Source organism: Odontesthes bonariensis, chromosome 19 (genome assembly GCF_027942865.1).
Source record: "Odontesthes bonariensis isolate fOdoBon6 chromosome 19, fOdoBon6.hap1, whole genome shotgun sequence".
In the NCBI taxonomy this organism is placed as follows: Eukaryota; Metazoa; Chordata; class Actinopteri; order Atheriniformes; family Atherinopsidae; genus Odontesthes; species Odontesthes bonariensis.
In genome coordinates this window covers 25,503,332-25,526,048 of record NC_134524.1, presented here as the reverse complement: position 1 = coordinate 25,526,048, position 22,717 = coordinate 25,503,332, and the positions used below count along the sequence as shown (strand labels likewise).

The following is a 22,717-nucleotide window of genomic DNA, read 5'->3' as shown; positions in this document are numbered from 1 at the left end:
GGGGGGCTGAGAAGAGAGCCGTGGCCACGTAATCCTGTCGTCTGACCAAAGCATGCCACAGACGTTTCATGAAGGCCTCTGGAAACCGTGTCAACTTGTAGAAAAAAAGGACAGAATATGTCTTCTTTAAAGCTCTGCCTTTGCATCTACCTTGAGACCAGCACTTGGAGCCACGCTTGGTCTCTGTTCAACAGACACGGCTCAAGCTGCCTTTGATGAGAATTCAGATTCCTTTTGGTTGGGTAATGTGCAGTAAATGTATTTAATTTTTCCCAGGTACGTGGAGTCAAAGGAGTCTTCCTTGCCAATCAGAAGATCGATGGGAAAGTGACGACACTTATCACTTATAACAAAGGACGCAACTGGGAACCCTTGGCCCCGCCTACCACTGACATGAACGGCAAACCAGTGAGCTGCAAAGTGGTATGCACTCCATAAAATTTAGATTTTTTTTTTATAAAAGCTGTTTTCACATAGGGCCTACAGTGTGTGTGACCTAAATGGTGACAAATTCTCTTACAGGTTACTCCAGATTTGTTAAACTATCCTTATAGGCTACTTTGACTTTGTGCTGCATTGTTTAATTGTCTTAAAAAAACTTGGATTAAGCTCTACAGAGACACTTTGTTAGGAGTATATGATATACAGACAGATGGATGACATTTATACTTCACACGCGATTATCAATCAGGAGAAGAAACTTAACAGCTCGCCAGATGATTGAGAAATTTCCAGTTAAGTCGAGTTTACAAATGCAACATTTTGGCCCGAGCCTTGATTTAACTGTGGCTTAGACCGTTCTCAGAAAGTAACTTTGATTAACATATTATCTCTGTGCTGCAAAGTCCATTCATCACTGAGCTACAGGTTGGTCACTGTCCAGAATGATACCGCCGTTAAGCTGAGAAAAAAAGTCGATCCGATTTTCAAAAGGCATGAAGGTCAAGATAATACCTGCTTCTTTAATATTTCATATAGAATTTTAATTTTTACATTTTTTTAAAAACACTTTCAAAATAAGAAAAAAAGCGGGAAAGAACTATCAAAGTTTTTGGGTGTTGCTGGTTGTACCAAAGAGTTCATGTTTTGGGTATTTTGGCATCTGCTTGCCATTAGGCGTTTTTCCCCGCATTCGGACATACAGGAACTCAGGACCACGGCCCTCAGTTCCTATAACCACTTTAGCTCCTTCTCCGAGGCTGGGTCTTTTCTGGGTTCCATAGCAACACATATGACATAGGCGTTTGGTGGTTGGCAGCTGCGCCCCTTGTCAGATTTCCGCTTCTTCATGTCCCTAATCTGCTCAACGCAAACAGTAGAATAACGGCTGAAATGTTTACTCCTACGACACAGACACAACCGGCGCGTGTTTAATAAGTTAAACTTGCACGCCGTCTCCTTTGTCTGCGGCGCTCTGCTCTCCTTCCTTCCTTAATGAAATGAGGAAGTATCACCTGCCTTCATCTTCCTCTCCCATCTCAATTCTTCATCTCCTGACTCTCTCTCTGAGCTCTTCCAGCCTCGATGTTGGACGCCCGATGTGATCGTCCATGATTAATATCACCATCATGCAGACCACGAACACGATAGCTTTCTTGGTGGTGTTTTTTTCTTCTCTCCTTACTTTTGGCGGGTTTTGTTTTGTTTTGTTTTGTTTTGCTGTTGAATGTGGCGCTAAAGTAACACGTCACTGTCGCAGACGGTTGCGTCGCATCAGTCCCAATCAAGGTACCGACTCATGTGCGAATGCAAAATGAGACAGTTCATAGAACGGAATTCCAGGTGGACCGTTCTTAGAACTGCGTTCTTAGAACTGCGTTCTTAGAACTGCGTTCTTAGAACTGCGTTCTTAGAACTGCGTTCTTAGAACTGCGTTCTTAGAACTGCGTTCTTAGAACTGCGTTCTTAGAACTGCGTTCTTAGAACTGCGTTCTTAGAACTGCGTTCTTAGAACTGCTCTGTCCAAAGGCAAGGCAAGGCAAGGCAAGGCAAGGCAAGGCAATTTTATTTATAGAGCACAATTCATACACAGGGCAATTTAAAGTGCTTTACAGCTACATAAAATCACAAGAAGGCAATAAAACCATTAAAAAGGAATAAAAAAAATAAAAGAAAGAAATTAAAAAAGAAAGAAATTTAAAACCCATTAAAATAATCATTAATTAATTAAAAAGTGAAGAGTGCAGATAAAATACTTTCAGGTGTCATATGCACAGCTAAATAGAACTGTTTTCAGCCTGGATTTAAACATTGTCAGAGTTGAGGCCTATCTCACATCTTCTGGAAGACTGTTCCAGATTTTAGGAGCATAAAACTGAAACGCAGCCTCACCTTGTTTAGTCCTGACTCTGGGCACCAGCAGGAGACCCCTCCCTGAAGTTCTCAGAGCCCGAGTTGGTTCATATGGCTCTAACATGTCAGAGATGTACTTTGGCGCTTGACCATGAAGAGACTTGTACACAAGCAGAGCTGTTTTAAAGTCTATTCTCTGAGCGACAGGAAGCCAGTGCAGAGACCTGAGCACTGGACTAATATGGTCGTATTTCCTGGTTCTAGTCAGGACTCGAGCAGCAGCGTTCTGGATGTACTGCAGCTGTCTTACAGCCCGTTTAGAGCCCAGTGAGCAGGCCGTTACAGTAGTCTAACCTGCTGGAGACAAACACATGGATCAGTCTCTCTAAGTCTGGTTTAGACACTATTCCTTTGATTCTGGCAATGTTTTTTAGATGGTAAAAAGCTGCTGATGTTACAGATTTAATGTGGCTGTTAAAGTTCAGGTCTGAGTCCAATATTACCCCGAGATTTCTAACTTGATAGTTAGGTTTTAGAGAGAGAGTCTCAAGGTGACTGATAACACTTTCTCTTTGTTTCTGTGGGCCACAGACAATGATTTCAGTTTTGTCTGAGTTTAGCTGGAGGAAATTGTTTTGCATCCACACACTGATCTGTTCGATGCAGTGACACAGTGTATCTACAGGCCCGTGTTCTCCTGCCGTCAGTGACACGTAGATCTGAGTGTCATCTGCATAATTGTGGTAGGACACATTATAGCTGCGTATTAGCTGGCCTAGTGGAAGCATGTACAGATTGAACAATACGGGTCCCAGGATTGAGCCCTGGGGAACCCCACAGGTCATAGCCATTTGGTCTGAGACACAGTTACCAATTTCAACAAAATATTTCCTGTCCTCCAGATAGGACTTGAACCAGTTTAAAGCACAACCAGAGATTCCCACCCAGTCTTCTAACCTCTGTAATAAGATCGCATGGTCAACTGTGTCAAAGGCAGCACTCAGGTCCAGCAGAACTAAGACTGTGACTCTACTTGCATCTGTGTTCAGGCGGATGTCATTTGTCACCTTGATCAGAGCTGTTTCAGTGCTGTGGTGGGGCCTAAAGCCTGATTGGAAAGTATCAAAAGCATTGTTAGACAGGAGAAAGTCACTAAGCTGTTGGTATACAACTTTTTCTAGGACTTTGCCTAAGAATGGCAGGTTTGATATGGGCCGGTAGTTGTTCAGTACTTTTGTTTCTTGGTTCTTCTTGCCTGCATTCTCCAATGAGTCCTTTACCCGGATGTTTTGATTGGGGGGTCTGTGAGGGCAAAACCTTCCACTGTGGATTTAAAGTTACATAGTGGCATTACTCTGTTGTAGAAGCCAGTCAGTAAAACCTTTACTGCTTGCTTTGAATCCAAGCATCCCTCTACCAGTGGGAAACTCCCCGTGCCTCAGGCTTGCAGAACATGGCCCAAAGCAAGATTGGAGATTTGCAATTGGAGAGCTGTTCTTTTCATTACTCCATTGGTTTTGTTTCCACAATGTGTCAAACATGTTTAGGTGCTCATCTGCTAATCCTTTTTTTTTTTGCCAAATTTGGTGGTGAGGACACAGGAAAAATATTACTTTGTAAACTCCAGACAGATGCACCTCAGATGAACGTTTGGCTGCTGATTGTTGGGACAGTGCTTCAGGTCTCATTGTCCATAAATCTGTGAAGGCTGCCTTCTGCCTTCTCCAATAACAGTAAACGAGCCACAGCCTTAAAAAGCTAATTGAACAGTAAATGGACGGCATTTATAGTCTTGTTGACCACTCAAAACACTTTACCCCAGGCACGCTGTTAATTCAACCACTAATCTTCTGATTGACAGACAACAACTCTACCTCCTGAGACCTCAATAGATGTATCTCATGTCTCACCAACTACTATTATAAAAATAAAACGTTGATGTTTTTTGTTTTTTTTTAAAGATTGTTTCATCTTTAACTTTTTGCCTTTTGAAAATGAGCTCATCTTTCATAAAATACAGTAACAGAACTGTTTACATTACGCTGTTTCTGTAGTTAGTGAGGATAAAGAAAGTGCAGTTTTCATGTAGCCAGTTTTATTCTAGTGTGTATTTTCAGCTGAAAATGACACCTTTGGGCTATAAAAAGTGTTAATTAGAGAGGTACAGTCTTGATCAACGCCTACCTTCTTTCTGTTTTGTTTTCATGAAGTCAGACTCTCTTCTAATCTTTTAAAGTGGTCTTGATTAATAGACTTTTTGAAGGTGTTGCAGTTGTTCTTTGGACGTTGGCTGCTTTTTCACCCATTTTCAGTTCAGTCCTTGTACCTGAGCCACTTAAAACTCACCTATTAAGCATTCAAGCATGAAAAAGGTGCTGAACTCGATGAATGTACCAGTGTTGTGTCTTCACAACAACAACAGATAACTTACCAAAGAAATACATTTCAAATTGCATCTTTAGGTTCTGTATTATGAGCAGTGATGCACAAAGACGCATCATTTGTTCCCATTTCTTTGGTTGCATCTATGAGTAACGCTAAAGATAAAACCGTTTGACAGACATAAAACAGTAATTTTGCACAAACAAGATGATTCTCAAAGAGCTTCAGCTGAAAACTTTGCATATCCTTAAAAAAGATTGAGGAAACTGGACAAAGTGAAGAACAAAAGGAGAAGTGGAAGGCCTAAAAAAATCTGCAACAGATGAACAGTATGTGAAAGGATGTCCTTAATAAAAAGCAAAGACCTGACACAGGACCTGAGAGATGCATCTGGACCTTCAGTTGATCCATCTGCTGTTCATTGAACCCACATCAGAAATGGTTTCCATGGAAGGGTGGCTGTCACAAAGCCATTTATAAGGAAGGGAAACAGGGAGAAAAGGCTGAGCTGTGCCAAATGACACAAGAACTGGACTGAAAATCAGTAGCAACGGGTCTCATGGAGGGATGAATCCTCCCTAGAGCCCGGAGCTCAACATTACTGAAGCAGTGTGGGGTCATCCTGACAGAGAACAAGACAAAAGGCAGCCCACATCCAAAGAAGAGTTTTTGGATGTCCTTCAACAAGCCTGGAGAACTATTCCTGAACTCTACTTAAAGAAATGACGGAAAGCTTGTCTGAGAGGCTGTTAAAGAATAAAGGTGCCGATACAAATTATAAATGTGTTCTCACTCCCAACCTGTCGCAGACTGAGGCTTTCTTAGGAGCCTGCTGCATTGGTTGCTAATGCAGAGGATATCCACAAAGCGTCACCTTAGATCGTGCAAGGTACTAGTTGAAGGACATGTTGCCAAGGCAGTTTAGAAAACTTTGGCCACTGAGCGCCTAAGCAGTTTTCCTAACCTTCACCAAGTATTTTAATGCCTAACCTTAACTGGTTACTTTTAATGCGCAGTTAATCAGTGCAGTGGTAGTGCTGTAAAATGTCAGCGAGTCATCTTCTGGCCTCACCTCAGTTTTAACCAGTCATGTACTTGTATTTACAGCATTCTGTCACTGTGGTGTAGTACACTGTATACTACAACACAGTTAGTTCAAGTCTTTGTATCCGGAATCATGTACATGTAGAACCATCAGTCACTGCATGAAGACCCCCCCCCCCCCCCAGGTTGGTCAGATTGCGAACACAAAGTAAGACGGAGATAGGATGAGCGCTTCACTTTGAGGGATGTGTGTGAGATGCCTGCCTACTGCAGCTGTCATCCATCTTGTCAAAGCCGCCGCCGCAGGGTTACACAGTGAAGAGCTGCGAGTCACTCGTGGTCTGATACCCATACATCACAGCTGGCTGAAAGATAGAGGGGGAGCAAGTCTGGTACCTTATTTGAACTATCCGTCACGTCAGCTGACAAATATGAGGGGAGATGGAGACATCTGTTCAAGATTCATTTTCTGCTGTTAAGACGCACAAAAGGAGTTGGATCTCTGACACTGACCTTGCCTTCCTTTGGGTCTCATCCATACCTCAACAGAATTACCTTGCAGGGAGAAAAAAAATGGGCAGCTCCCCTGGATTTAGGTCGCATCTATCAGGCACAGAGAGCTTCATTTCAAATTCTGACATGGCACATACTGTATCGCTTTAGTGACACAACAAATCACAGCAGTAGTCGATGTGCTATCTAACGTCGCAGCTTATCACACAAACACTGGAAACTGGTTTCATTATCTCTTCACCTGTTGGAGAATGGCTTAGAGTAATGATCCTACACAGAGGGGAGGTTTATCTTCGTGTCTGAATGTGGTAACCCAATACTGAAAGCACAACAAATTACCGTCTAACCCACAGAAGACAAACGGGTATTAAGTGTTCCCCTTGAACTGAGGTCAAGGTGCCTGTGACTGCAATAGGAGAAGAGTCGAATGAGCCACAGACTGGTTCTAAAAGTATCGTCCGGTCCATTATAGATTGGACTTCCGTCAGCGCCTGATTAACGAAGCTTCTCCCCTGATGAATGTGGTTGATACTCTCATTTTGATTGAATTAGCTCCCTTAAAATATTTCTGTGTACATTAAATTTGATTAACGGGACTAAATCCCTGCGCTGAGCTGCATTTGCAGGAGGATTATCTGGTATCCGCGTAGTAAAGGCACATTAAACACGGCTGAGTGACTGCTTCACCGACCGTTTCACTGAAGCACTCTGGGCTACACTCTGTCTTTGAAATCTGTTGTTTCACACGCACACAATGCAACACTCCACTTGATGAAGGATTGGTGTATGCGCTGTGTCTCTGCTGCAGCCGGATTGCCACCTCCACCTCCACTTGCGCTGGGCAGACAACCCCTATGTGTCCGGGACTGTCCACACTAAAGACTCGGCTCCAGGTCTCATCATGGGTGCTGGTGAGTCTAAAGATTCTTATATGTGTTTTTTTTTTACTGTGTGATCTTCCACACGGCAGATATATGTGATGCATTTTACATTTCACCCACTGTATTTAACGTGCTGTAAACAAAACTCGGTTTACTCAGCATAGTCGGACTTATCTCTGCACAGCACTGGAGAATGGTCTGGCTTGCACTGCCTTAAAATCCAGGGGGAGGGACACGATTGGCTTGTTTGAATTTCTTTAGACCAATCGTGATCACCTTGGGGTGCCCTAAGCGCCGGATGCAGCTGAGGTGCCTTGTAAAATGATGTCATGAGAGAACATGTTTTTGTGGAACCAATTCAGTTTTATTTATATAGCACCAAATTCAACAAATGTCATCTCAAGCCACTTAGATAATAAAGTCCAATTCAAGCCAATTGGAATTCAATTCATTGTAATCATAATTCATTTAAAAATAATCCAATTAATTCATTCATATAGAGCCAATTCAAAAACAATTTCCTAGCTAAGGAAACCAACAGATTGCACCGAAACTTGTCTTCAGTCCAATCTCCCGTCCTGAGCGTGCCTGAGGCGACAGTGGAGAGGAACGACTCCCTTTTAACAGGAAGAAACCTCTGGCAGAACCAGACTCAGGAAGGGTGGCCATCTGCCTCGCTCAGCTGGGGTCTGAGAAGAAAGAAAAGAGGGGGAAAAAACATTGTAACACCATTCAAAGAATACCTGTTGGAACAGGGAAACACAAGTTAAATGTGTTGAATCAAGAACTTGCTGAAAGAAGTTTTCAGGTTCTATCTTGTCCCGAATGACCAAGTCTGTTCTGTATGGCCGATCTCCGATTAGGGAAAAAAAAAAAAAAAAAGTCCAGGCCTACGTGTCAGAGAGAATTCGATCAATAAGATTTCCCCTTGATTAGCTCAATGACTTGTGTGATTTCCACATTATAATGGGGCAGCACCAGACAGAGCTGCTGTTTTAATGGACAAAGTGCCAGGTGACTGGTGTAATTTGTGCAGAAGAAGCTTAAATCAGCATGTGAAACACCCATTTCATGAGAGCATAAATAGAGAGATCGTAGCCATAACTGTTATCTTTGAGAGGAGATGCAGATAATGTCGAGCCTACAAACACAAAGAACTTCCCTCATAGCACAAACCCTCTGAGTGTGACTAAAGTAGACTGAACATGTCTCCATGTCATTTTTTGGGATTTAGGTTGCTGAGTTTACATTAAAACAGATGAAAGTTTTTTTTCTTTTCCCTTTCTTTCTATTACATTTTAATTCTGTTTTACTTACATTTGAATGGTTCCACAGTGACACTCTATTAGAGGAAGCCATTTCACACGGCTCATGTAATGCTCCTCCAGAGAGAGAGGCCTGAATGTTTTATTCTGTCTGTGCGGCGATGGAGCATAAAACCACTCCCTCCACCCAAACACACAGGTCGTTGAACCAAGTGCATTTTATTTATTCAACACCTTAATGTGTTTGTTTGTGCTGAAAGAAAGCGAAAAAAAAAAAGTAAAACGATGAGATGAACACAAAACTCCTGAAAACTATAAGTCGGTGAGCTGCCTGTGTCTGCCCGGGAGAGAGAAAATGAGCCATCGTTGTCATGCCTTTACATTTTCTGTGGCAACCAGTTTCTGCTAGAAACTCCTTTCTATAAAGGTTTGGCAAAAAATAAAAACGGTAGGTCGAAACTGAAAGATGGAGGGCATGTCATCGATCTTGTTTTTTTGTAAATTGGCCCATGCTTGTCTATTTGTTTGCTCAGAGTGAAATGGATCCTAAAAGCAGATTTTTGTGAGTCGCATCTGGCCGCTGAAATGTTCGTGGCTGGCTTTTGATCATTGAAAGTCCTTCTTTCTACATATTTCACTCGCTTTTGCTCATGTCTAAACTCGTGCGCACCTGCTTGGCCTCCCTGTCTGATGGAAGGTTCTTCGTCTTTCCCTCAGGTAACCTTGGCTCCAAGCTGGTGGAATATAAGGAGGAGATGTACATCACCTCAGACTGCGGGAAGACATGGAGACAGGTACATCGTGTCCTCCCTTGGTTCTCCCCCTCACCTCCTCTTTCTCTGCTCTGAGAAGAATCGAAAGAGATTTTCAAATCCAGTTTTATACCTGTCCACTTTTCTTTTACACCAGAGTATGACAGTGTCAAAGTGCTTTTTCACGGCTCATCAAGATGAACACACTCTAATGATTTAATACGTGACAGCATTTCCAACACTTTATGTTCCCTCTTGAAGGTTTTCGAAGAGGAACATCATATCCTGTATCTGGACCATGGTGGGGTCATTGTTGCCATAAAGGACACCTCTATTCCTCTCAAGATACTCAAGTAAGACATAATATATATCATAATATTTTAGGATTATATTCATTGTACTGACCAACTATATACTAGTTCCTGCTACTGTAAGGCATTGCTGATTGTGTGATTGTTCATTGTTCTTTTCACTAAAATCTTTCAGTTTCACACACCTCTGAAATGATATGATTCAGTTATTCATCTGGAATTTTTTTTTGGAAACATTTGGATTGTCCATTGGAAGCCTTTTGTCAGCCAATCAATGAGCTGGTAAAATTCTGAGGGCTCCAACTGGCCTAATAACAAAACTAAGAGATAGAAGAACGGTTCCAAATGATGGGCGACAAGTAAAAAAAACAGAAAGAAAGAAACGGTGAATTGTGTGAAATTAAAAGTGAGATGTTTACGGCCTTATTTTAGTCATTTCTGGATTTCCTGCCAACTGTTTAGTCTGCATGAACTGCGGAGGTGTCTCCAAACAGGGCAGCTATTTTGGGCCTTCAATAGATAGAAAACAGATGGGAGGTCGTTGTGATCAATAGGTTGTGCTGTTAGCCAGCCAATAACGGAACATCAGATTTTTCCAAAAGTCAGAAAGGTCATCACGTGGCACGCTCAGTTCAAACGGCTCCAGCAACCTGCGGAAGTAAAAGGGGACTTGGCATGCCTTCAAAGTGTCAAGGTTTGTGCACTTGTGAAAAACCCAAATGCGGACTCATAAGCAGGAGGCAGGAGGATAAGAAGTTTGAAAAATATGAAGCAGGAAAAGGGAGAACACAAGACCCTAACCCTAACCCTAACCCATGGGAAAACAACAACAACAACAAACAAACCACGCCCACTAACACCTCATCCTAACCGGTCAAACCGCAGTTGGAATTGAGCTGGATGTGCCGTCTGCAGGTCGCAAACAGACATACTTGGATGCTCTGTGGAGGGAGCTGAAGAAAGACCCTACAGAGATGAGAATCTACTATTTTCCCCAATCTCTACAATGTGGACATCTTGTTTGTTGTAAGATAAACGGTCCACAGCCATACACATCAGGACCACTTCTGTAATATTGAGTTGTTCCTCCTCTGACCAGTCAGGGCGTGAACAAAGAGCGTCTGAGTGTGTAATGGAGTGTTTGGTGCACGGACAGTAACTGATCCTTTGGGCCCTGTGAGCTGGGAGGTGGTTTCTCTGTGGAACGAGCCTGCTTCCCACAGATGCCATCAGATACCTTCAGATTGGTACCAGGGTCAGACTCTTATATCAGCCCTTCCCACACATTCATATAAGTTGATGATTCAAGCGCGGCCGTTTTATCGCTGCAAACTTACCTCAGATGTTTAGTCTGCATCTGTTAGTTTTATGTTGCTACGAAGACACCTGTTCGCATGGCGCCTTGTTTGAATGGAGCTCCACGCTCATTGCCCTGAGACCAAACCAGCACACAAAGCAAGTTCAGAGAAATGTTAAGCACAAGCCACATATACAGATATATATATATATATATATATATATATATACTAGGGCTGGGCGAGTTAACTCGTTATTATCGCGTTAACTCGTTAATTATTTAACGCCGATAAATATTTTATCGTGCATTAACGCAGTTTTCTTTTTATTAGTATTTTTTTTTAATTATTTTTTGGACTTTTGCGCCTTTAATGGATAGGAAAGTTCCGAGAGACAGGAAGCATGGGGCAGAGAGGGGGGGAACAATATGCAGCACTGGGCCGTCCGATGTAGGACTCCAACCGGGGCCAGCTGCAGTTGTACATGGGGCGCCAGCTCAACCCACTACACCACTGACCACCCCTGTTTTATTAATAATTTTATTATTGTAAAACTCTGTTGCTCACAGGCTTTTATTTTGTAAAAGTCTGTTGCTGTCTGCCGTGGAACCGGAAAAGAAAGTAATTGGCGGATCCACCAAACATGGAGAAGGGTACGGAATTTTTACTCGGCCATTTTCATTTTAAAGTTCTTCCAGACGGCGGAGTCGACAGAACCAAAGTCATCTGTAAACACTGCCAAGTTGAATTGTCTTCTCACCGTAGTAGTTCCAGTCTAAAATATCACTTAAAGGCAAAACACACAACTGATAGCAGCAAGTCATTCAAGGAAACAGACAGTGGAGCGAGGCTTCTACATAAAAACTACATAAAGATGCTGATGTTAAAAGTGTGTTTGCACAACAATTGTTATGGCACTTTCATTCATATGGCAGAACATTTAAAATAAAACTAAATGCTAAAAGCTATACACTACTTTTGAATTCATTTTTGGATTTTGCGTACAAATGCGATGAATCGCGATTAATCAGGGAAATCGTGTGATTAATTATATTAAAAATTTTAATTGTTGCCCAGCCCTAATATAAATATATATATATATATATGTATATATAACCACATATAGTATGAGCTAATCCATTTACCTTCTACATAACATCGACAGTTGAAAGAGACACCATGTTGCTCCCATTTCAGACCATTTCAAGTTCAGCAAGATGTTATCTTACCTTCATAAATCGGAATTAAATATTGAGATATTGCAAGATAAGGGAAGTAATAGAGAAAACATCTATCACAAACCTAAATGAATTGACCTTTGAGATGACATGAAGTTCTTAACATAACCCCAGAGGCTCCTTAGAGTGGTGAAAGGGATCCTGAAAAGAGCCGCAGAGAGATGTGGAAGCATAAGCCGTTCTGTAATAGACTGGAGTGTTGTGTTTTTCAAGCACCTCATTTCAGATGAGTAAAGAGGATTGTTGTCAGGCCAAAAAAAAAAAAAACTAATCATGGAACAGGAGTTGTTTTGAAGGATTTTGTACCGATTTGTCTCATCCCTTTATTGTAAAATGCTACAATCTTCCAGTGAAGCAGATTCCTTTTCATTGCTGCCGCTCCAACTGGTCTTCAACGTATGTCAAAAAGCATTGTGCAGCAATTTAAAGACATGACGCTCAAAAGAAACCACGCCACGTTTCCAAGAAGGATCAGGATATTTATGTGCAGCTAAAAACATTGTAGCTATATTTGATTCATATCCACTTGGACAACAGCACACATGGTCTTTGTATGCTCAAACAAAACATTTATATCAGTTATTTCTGAAAAAGCTAAGAAATGAGATGACAATATTCTTTGAAGCCTCACTCAGTGTTAACTCGTCTGCAGTCACTGATGAATGATTGATTGTCCAACATCGAGACATTCTAGGTCTCAGAATGCTTCCAACAAAGTGATGTTGGAGTGCAACGTCTGATCATTATCTAAAAGACCACACCCAGAGACCGGCTTAAAAACCTGCCATCAAAGGCTCCTGGTTGCATCACGCCGCTTCCTTAATCTCTCTCCAGGATCTCTGTGTCTCCGATTTACAGAGGAAGTTGCGGACAGAATGGAAATAACGTGGGTTAGGAAAATCAAAACCTGCTTTCCAAGAAACGCACAGATGGGAGAAGGCTCCATTCATTTCAGACAATTACAAAGCCACCAGACACAGAAACCAGCTCACGCTGGTGTCAGGAAGGAGCCTCAGACGTTGTTGGAATCAACAACTCTTTGTTTGAGGCGTAATTAGGCTTCGCAGCAGCCTCTTAGGTACCTTTGTTTATCCGTCCTGTTTTTTTTTCTCAATGTGCATGTTTACTGCTGATTATCTTAATGTAGTCCCTGTGAGAACATCACTGAAACACCCAACCTGCAGTGTGAGCTGGATACTGTTTGAGTCCATACTGATCCCTCTCCATCCCGCAGTCACACTTCTTCAGCTCAGCTGCACACTGACTACTGAAGTTGTCAATACAGTAAATAAAGCAGAGTAGATGGCTCTTCTTGTTTATTACAGACTTCTTCTTTTGAGTTGGGAAACAACTGCCAAACACAGACGCAGGAAAGATTATCCTTTTTGGCGGATATTGAAAGCATTCATCTTAAAAATCATTGTTATTTTGCTATATTGGAGTGTTTCTTTTGATGGAATAATTCTGTGGTTATAAAGGCAAAGTTTAGTTTAGTATAAAGTGCAAAGTTAGAAAATAAAAGGCTTTTAAATTAAGAACTAATTGATGTGTTTGACAAATGCACGCCAGCATGAAGCTAGCTTGCTAACCAAATCCAGTTAGAGGTGAAAAAAGTGGCTAACTTAGCTTAGCTTAAAGCAGCATTTTGTGTTTTATCTTTTGTTTTTATTATTTTAGGTTGGGTTGTGTGATGAGTAATCAGTGCCTTGCTTGCATTAGTCAGCGCTCAGAGCGCTCTCAGTTTGGAGAAGCAAAAAGTAATTCTGGCGGGGGAGCTAAGCTAATAACAACTGAGAACAGGGAGGACAGAAGCAAATTTTCACTATCTAAAACAATTCAAGCCTTAAAAATTCATAGCAGTTCATGCAAACGCCTTATATTGTAAATTTTACACCTTTGGTCACTTGCAAAGTCTGCGCTACTCCGCCGTCATTACATGCACTTTTCTGGTCAGTGTATCCCACTGCTGATCAGCTGTGACTCAAAGGCCAAGAGACTAACTACAAGACAATAAAAATGATTGAAAAGCCTGGAGACGTCCAGACATTTACCATATTTTGAATCTCGGCAAAACTAATTCCTCTCTGACACAGTCCTTGAGGGACTCGGCCTCTGTGAATGCCATGGCTCATGCAACAGACATTATAATAGTAAGACAAGTGTAAGGCTTGTAAAGTCGGTCAGTATGTTTTCATGAGCAGGTGAGGAGGAAAAAAAGCAAAAAAAAAAAACAAATAAAACTGGTTTGATAATTTTTTTTGTTTCTTTGTATTTTTCATTTTGTGTTTTCACAAACACTTGGTGTGTTACTTTATATCAAAATTTGAAAAATTGATTAACAGAATCTCTATTTTTGCAATTTTTATTTTTAAGCCGAGTGGTGAAAATGGCTCAGGCAGGTTTACTTCCACGACGTCTGAGTGAGATACAGTGTCTCGTAAAAAAATGTGAGGTACAGAAGGGCATTAAATGTTTCATGTAAAGTTACGCTTTAATAAATCGACTAAAAGTTGCATTCTACTCCCCCTGGTTATTCTTTGTTGTTATCGGCTTCTTCTTCTGCGTATTGGATGGGAACTGCGGCACATAGGCATTGTTTTGGTCCATAAATATTTTAAAAGTCTGGATTTGGTCAGACTAAAGCTTTTTTCTTGTTGTCATGTAGACATATTGGGGAATTGCTTCATCGGAAGACAGTTTGACAGTCATCCTCCTCTTTCTCCTCAGGTTTAGTATCGACGAAGGACATACATGGAACGTTCACAACTTCACCAGCACCTCCGTGTTCGTCGATGGACTCCTGAGCGAGCCGGGAGATGAGACCCTGGTTATGACGTGAGTGCAAAAAAAAATGAATGAAAAATGGCAGTGTGAAATTCAAGGACTGCTTCTAGGAAACCCACATCCACATAAGTAGAGCCGAATTCAATAGAAATCATCTGAAAACTTGAAAGACCAAGAAAATGGCTGCAATTTTAACTGTGTTTACAGCTGAGAAAACTGGAAGATAAAGTTAAGTACATTGTATTCCTTATTGCTGTGGTTTGAAGCCGGGATAGGCAGACAGATGGAAAAAAAGAAAGTAATGAAACTGAAAATACAGCCTTCCCCCTGCCGCTTTTCTTTTTGTTTTTTTTCTTCACACAGGCTTTTGCCGGCAGTTCAAACTTGCTAAAAATAGATCAGCATCAACAGGAATCCAAATCTGTCATTTAAGCGCCTCATCCACCATGTTCTCCCAATAAAGATTTTTTTACTCTGGCGTACTAGCTCACTTGATCTTGCTTGGCCATATTCTCTCATGTTCTAGATTTTCAAAAGCCTGAGAAATGCATCAAGAGGGGTTGCAGAAGTCTATTTTGTTATTTCAGACCACTTGAATTACAATAAGTTAAAAGGTTATTTACGATATTTTTGCCAAATGATACCAAAAGATGAACTGCCCATCTCAGCTCTTAGAACTCCCTTCACAGTCCCTGCTCTTTGCTCGGTTTCTAATAGGTTATCTGACAGAATCTACCAGGCTGCACACTTATTCAAGACGGCTCGAGTTTCTCTTCCATCACAACAATTCCTTCGCGATCTGTTGGAGCGGAGCACCCAATTTCGTGGTGCTGACAGCAGCTGGTCTCACTCCTGATTTCCCTCAAAGCCCCTCTATCTCTCTTCATCTATAGATTGCCATTGCATAAGAGTTTGAAAGTAAAAGGGAGCCCAGTTTTCTCCAAGGCCTCCATCCCTCTCTGTTTTTTTTCTCTTCTCTGACACTTAACCCTTTGGTTCCGATCCATAGAAGTCAACTGTGGGTGTTTTTTCTATACTCGTTCTTTTCCATGCAACACAAAGCTAAGACCAGTACGCCAGTTTGGTTGGGGTTCTCTTTCACAAATTTCCTTCAGGATCAATAAAGTATTTATCTAGCTATTCTTGACATTTTTGTAAGTTGATGGCATAGAAACAACGTTATAGACACAACCAGAATTTAATCTTTGGAATTAGCTTGGCTTGGTGTTGCATGGAAAAGAGCAAGCACAGAAAAACACCCACAGTTGATTTCTACAGATCGGAACCAAAAGGGTTAAGTGTCAGAGAAGAGATTCCATCTAATTCCATCTTTGGAATCAGCATTTTTGGCCACACCAGCACCGTGGTTTTTGGCTTTGTCTGTCCTATGGAATACGCTCACAGTTGAGCTGAGTTACTTATAGAAGAGGATAAATCTAGATCTAGCCATGACTTTATGCCAAGACATATTTACACTTGAAATTACTTGTATTAATTAAAAAGAATGGTCTGCTTCAACAAAGGTTGCATTCCAATCATCATTACCATTACTTCAGAGTTAATTGTGTAATGCTAATGTATGAAACTGATAGATAGGTAGATCGATAGATAGATAGATAGATAGATAGATCGATAGATAGATAGATAGATAGATAGATAGATAGATAGATAGATAGATAGATAGATAGATAGATAGGTAGATCGATAGATAGATAGATAGATAGATAGATCGATAGATAGATAGATAGATAGATAGATAGATAGATAGATAGATAGATAGATAGATAGATAGATAGATAGATAGATAGATAGATAGATAGATAGATAGATAGATAGATAGATAGATAGAATACAGGCCTCAGTTGCAGAGATATAGGAATATATTCTAAAATAAAATAAAAACTTCACTTATTTCAGAGACACAGGTCCAACCATTTGATTTCAGTTGGTTATTAAAGACATTGACCAGTGCCACTTAAAATTTCATGCCAGAAACAAAAATGAACGTTCAGAGAGAGGCAAAGAAGGACGAGTAAAAAGATTCTGCAGTTAGCAGGCTAATTAGTGACAGGTGAGGGTGTCAGTATTGGTTATATAAGGAGCATCTGCCAAATGCTTGGCAGAGTCTTCCCAGGCAAGGATGGGTTGTGGCTTTCTATTTTGAGTTAAATCTCATACTAGAATCATAAATCACGTAATAAACATATTTCTCAATCCAAGTTGCAAAGAATGTTGGTATTTTAACTCCTAGAGAGCATAATATTTGAAAAGATTCAGGAAGTCTGGGGGAAATACAAATGTAAAAGCCGAGGATGAAAAGTGACAATCATCAGTTCCCAAATGATTAAAAAGTGTAATTAAAAGGATGGCCCGTGTAATTCAGTGATCAATATGCCACTATCTCAACCTTTGTTGAGTGTGTTACGGGCATCACATTCTCGATTTTAGTTAACGTGGTCAGTAAAAATATTGAAAACCATTTCTTTGGACTTTGGTCCATTAAATCAAGGTTAAACAAATGAACAAAATTACAGATTTGCACACCTTCATAACATGGTGATTAAAAAGCAAAGTGTGTTCAGCCAGAGGCTTCTTCAGCTCTGCCGCAGCAAGGAATGTTACAGGAGGTCATTCCTGCCCACAGCAATAACTGCGCAATGGCTTTTTTATAATGTATAAAGATATACAATAAAATTCGTATAATTTGCCAATGATAATTTATGTTTTTATGCTGTAAAGACACTTTTCCCCCTTGGAATAATAAAGTATTTTTCAGTTCACTTTAATTAATTTCAGTTCTCTTAAATTCAGTCACGTTCACTTGAATTCAATTCAGTTCAATACTGTTAATATTTCCAGTGCATTTCTTTATATTTGTCCCGACTTTTCTGCAATCACACACCAACATGTTTAGACACCTAAAACTAACTGTGAAAATGTTTATTAAGCTAAGATGCTGAACAGGGATCTCTTGAGAATGAGACTCTGTGTCTCAATGAGATCACTTGTATCGGCCTACATGCAAGTACCAGGAAGTATCACACTTGGCCACAAAGGATGGAAACTCCTAGTAAAACTTTAAAGTACGGAAACCTAACATTAGCTTCTGTTGGACTTCAAGTGGCCTGTGCATGATGTATCATTAGTTAGTTAGTAAATTGATGGCAGCTAGTGGGCTAATCATTCCAGTTTTTTTGCTGGGACACAACTGTACAAAGTATAAATAATCTTTCTGGCAAAGCCCCAAGAGTTTCTGAAGACACCAGATATGCCAGGCTGAAAGTTGTTGACATTTACATAAAACGTTGCATATTTTCAGCAATTTCAGTGTTTCAGTTTTATGACATTTTTAAACTCTTGGGTTTGTGCAGAAGAGACAGAGACTTCATTTCTGTCAGAAACGGTCACTGTCATCCGTAAAGCTATCGGAAGGAAAACTGAGAGGGGAAACATTATGCTGTGGGCATAACAAGAACTTTTCTTCCAACCCTGGCATTTCACTGTCTTCCTATCTCTGAACATCATCAAGTTGAGTCTTATTTGCTATATTTGACCCCCTACAAAATATAAACTCCCCGATTTATATTTACAGCTTTCAAAAAATGAATTCTTTCGCTTACAGTTTGTTTCCGCGTTGTTCTCGTGACGTCGTTTTAACATTCTTCTTCTTTGTCTATTACTCGCTTATGCAAATCTCAGTCGACGTGACTTAATGTTCAAGACTGGCAATGTCAGCAATCGGTAACTTTGGTCTTTAAACTGCTGAACTTCAAGAGTTCAAATCTTTATGGGTGTAAAGTCTGTTTATCTCTTCCTAATCCCTCCATCAGTAAGTTAGCTGGAGTGAGACTTGTCACATCATCTCAGGCTCCAGGCCCTGGCTCACAGATAAGGCCGGCTTCCAGCTGTAATCTGCTGAGAAGGGCAAAGAGATGGTCACACATGTGCGAGGATACACAGGACACACACACACACACACACATAGACGGACACGTAAGGGTGAGAGGTTTGAACATTTAGCCTCACTCACCAGTATCTGCCATGTCAAACACACACACACACACACACACACACACACACACGTATATTTATATACATTCCCCATCTGGCTCCAGTGAGATAGGGTCTGTGGCCAAGGAGGGCTGTTGAGGGCGGCTCATGTCTGACAGATTAGCCAGGGTCCATTTCCTTGCCATGGAGTTTCGATTTTCGACGGCACAGTCTGCCATCCCTTAATGAAGTCTTTGAGCAGTGACTTCGCACCAAGGACAGGTGGGGGAGCAGAGCTCATACTAATGACAGCTGGTCAAATCAGAGACCGCACAGACTGACAATGGGCTTCGACTGCACATGCTGCTGCATGAGATCATCCCGCCAGCTCATTCTGCAGCCGCTAAGCCGTTTGCCCCTCAGTTCCCTGCCCTCTGCGAGGCGAGAAACTTCACTCGCAGCCAGAAAACACACTCTTCAAGCCTCCAGAGAACACCTCCATCAGATATCATTTTGTGGGGAATGTCTCCTGGAAATGAATTCTTAACTCATCTGCACTTTTGTTGTCTCATAATTAGCTCTTTACTTTCAGTGAGACGAACTGCAAATGAGTGTTGATTTGTTTTCCCAAGGCTGATTGGAGTGTGGTTTGTCCACTAATAGCGCTCTTGTGGCTCCGCAGTTTTCAATTCAGAACTAGAAAAAGAAGAATTGCTAAATTAACTCTTGAGGCTTGTGGGATGTCGCTCAGAGATAATGCAATTGCCCTTTAAAATTGCTGCGTGTTGCATTTGCCGTGCGTCAGACGTGCGAGTGAGCAGTATCATGACACAATAAAGTAGTGCACACCCGAGTGGGATGCAAAGGATCAGCACGCTGATTGTTCTGGAGTAAGGTGCAGATTTCTGAGATAAATGTGAAACAAAAAAAATTCTATTCTCAACAAATGAGAGATAAATGCGATTTAAATAAACCTGGACTTTTTTTTCATCTTTATAAGAGAGCATCAGTGGACACGGAGTATCTGATGGAGAGAGCGGGAATGTGAAAGAGCTGCGACATTTAAGCGGGAATCAAATGCCAGCCATGTGGTACGAGCCGTAACATCTGCATAGGCTCTGGGTACCGGTCAAAGTCCAGGGGAGCTACAAAAGGGACAGTGAGCTGGTGAAATACACAGGGTGCTTTGATTAAAAACAACTTATTTAATAATTCTTAACATAATTGAGGCTTTTGCTGACAAACGCGTAGTACTGTATTGAAAAGTATGAAAAGGTATTAAATTTGTTTTTAGTATTTTTCATGTCTGGATAAATTTTTTATATATATATATATATATATATATATAGATGAATAAATGTGTGTTTTCAGACTATTTTGCCTATTCTATTTTCTGAAAGATGAAAATTTTAGTTTCAGAATTTCTAAAAATTACCTGATTTAAAAAATTTTAAAAAAAAAGCAGAATCTGACTTTACACCGCACCTAAAACATAAGGCTCCTCGTTGGCTTTTTAGACTCCACATTTTCAAGTTATGAACTGAGAACCCAGAAATGCATGCATGCCTATACGGCTGCAAGGCCGCCATGAGTGGCTGTGGCCCAAGTGGAAAAGCAGGTTGCCCACTAATGTCACGGTTTGAAATCCCCCCTCCGTAGCTCCCAACGGCTTCTCCATATCCCAAAGTGTCTTTGAACGAGACACGGAGCCACATTTTGCTCCCAATGGCAGCGAATGCCAAGTCTACTGTACAGCCCTGTTGTTGCTATGTGTGAACGGGTGAATAAGAAACATCATGAAGCATTCTTTAAACCTAGCTGAAAAAAAAATAGCCGCGATAAAAATACAGATCTTCTACCATACATTACCCATTTGTCTATTACAAGTTTGTCCACACCTAGAATAGACTCTGCTTTGTCTGTTATACTCAACATGGAACCCTAGTTTTACTAACTGAATATCATGTTTCATAGAAGAAGAGTTGAACCAAAAACCATAAACTTGTTCTGAAAGCAGGTAACAAATCCAATTGGCCTTTTTTTCTAGGAGCCAGAGGTGTTTGATGCAGCATCAAAGCACTTTTACAACTGCTAACTCATCATATTACATATTGTTTTGTTTTATAGTTGTTTTGTTTCATTGTTCTTGGGGAAGGCAGCCATCTAGACTTTTTTGTGGGAGAGAGGTGGGCAAGAATGAGCTCGATGTCATGAAGAGCTTTTACGGTTAAGGATTCCATGGATAATGTGAGCAAACAGGATGAAACGGATGCAATGTTCATTTCAAAGTCTAACTTTATACGAATCGTTGTTTTTATACTTATTTTGTAAAAAGAAAGCTTAAGAGATACGGGGGAGCCAAAATATACTCGTGCATTCTTTATATTAATGGGAAGTAACAGGACAATAAGGGGTGCATGTTGGTTGGCTTCCTCCCATGTCAGAGATGTTGGTCCTTTTTTATGTTGCTCACTGTTTTACAGCAGCGTTCCAGCTTTGTTATTCATTTGTGTGAGCTACAATCCCGAAAACTACAATCTTCCGCCAAATATTTGGCAGCATATTAACGTACGTGGTCAGAATGAAACTTTGATCTTCACCATTGTATTTCAAAAACATTGAATAAAGTCTATAGTAGATCATTACTGTGGTTATTCGGAAAAGTATGCTGTTTTGAAATGGAAAATGTCCAGTTTTAGTGAAGTTACCCCTGAGCAAACCTGAACAAAGTCATTAGAAATTTCCAGCGCCGTTTAATTAAGTCCAACTGACTGCAGAACAGCTGATGGACCCCCAGATGAGCAAGAGAACAATAGAGGAAGAGGTGAAGCAACAGCATATGTGAATCCGCTGCGGAGACATCCATCACTTCCCTTTAATGATGTCAGTGAAGACAGTATTAGTCATGCTTGCCTTGCACCTCAACAAGGTGATAGTGGGCTACCGCTGGCACAGTTACATATGTTGGAGTCAGTGACTTGAGTCACATCAGTCTGCTTACAGGAATGCTGGAACTGACAACCCAAAAAAAAAAAAAAGACAGCCTTGAACAGAGTTCAGGGATGGGAGACATGTTCTCACTTGCGTTACACAGTCGAACATCTCCATCTAGTGGAGACTGGGAGGAACAGCAGCTGATGTGGAAACTGATCTTACCTTCCCTCAAGACCAATTATTGAACGGATTAACTGCTAGATGACCACATATATGTGTCTTGTATGTGCTTGCAGTGTGTTTGGACACATCAGCTACAGGTCAGACTGGGAGCTTGTCAAAGTGGACTTCAGACAGTCTTTCCCTCGTCAGTGCACTGAGTCTGATTATGAGTCCTGGCTGCTCACAGACCTGCAGGTAACACACACACAAAATACACCAAAGACACACATATACACGCACAGGGAACTTTTTTTAGTACCCCCGTAAAAGAATCATATACAGTATTCCATGAACTCTGTAAAGTTAAGTTCTTCTTTAAAGAAGTTTGATTGTAAATCCAGTCATACATTTATTATTACTAAGGGAAAATAAGGTCCGCCCTCTTTCAGTTCTAAGGTTTCACAAACTGTATCAGAGCATAATGAAAAATCCCTTTGTCTTTACCGAGTCTTCAATTGAGGTAAATACAACGTCAGATAAACGGCACAGGTTCTTGCTGTGTTTTTATTCAACAATCAATAAGCCAAAATGCAGACGCAGTGTGCGATAAACTAAGTCCAACCCTTAATATTACCATAATAATTTAGAGATTAAGTAGCAGCCGTGTGCTGCTCATCAAGGGCACTTGATTAAATTATCATCAACAAGCGTGAGCACCTCTATAGAAGGAGACGTTTTGTCAGTTTGCTTTACTGGAGCATTCAGGTGTGTGTTAACACGATGCCAAGACATCAGCAATGATCTTAGAGAAGCAATTGTTGCTGCCCATTAGTCTGGGAAGGGTTATAAGGCCATTTCCAAACTATCTCGAGTC

At 40.9% G+C, this 22,717-nt stretch overlaps 1 protein-coding gene across 8 annotated transcripts in view; it reads left to right on the top strand.

Annotated features, from left to right (window-relative positions):
* sorcs2 (sortilin-related VPS10 domain containing receptor 2) overlaps positions 1-22,717 on the top strand; it is a 342,203-nt gene that overhangs the window by 304,476 nt on the left and 15,010 nt on the right. For all 8 annotated transcript variants that reach the window (XM_075451686.1, XM_075451687.1, XM_075451685.1 and 5 more), the window contains exons 10-15: positions 277-423; positions 7,040-7,142; positions 9,095-9,171; positions 9,391-9,482; positions 14,701-14,808; positions 21,978-22,098. In XM_075451686.1, the coding sequence (XP_075307801.1) occupies positions 277-423; positions 7,040-7,142; positions 9,095-9,171; positions 9,391-9,482; positions 14,701-14,808; positions 21,978-22,098 (648 nt within the window). The remainder of the gene's footprint in view (positions 1-276; positions 424-7,039; positions 7,143-9,094; positions 9,172-9,390; positions 9,483-14,700; positions 14,809-21,977; positions 22,099-22,717) is intronic.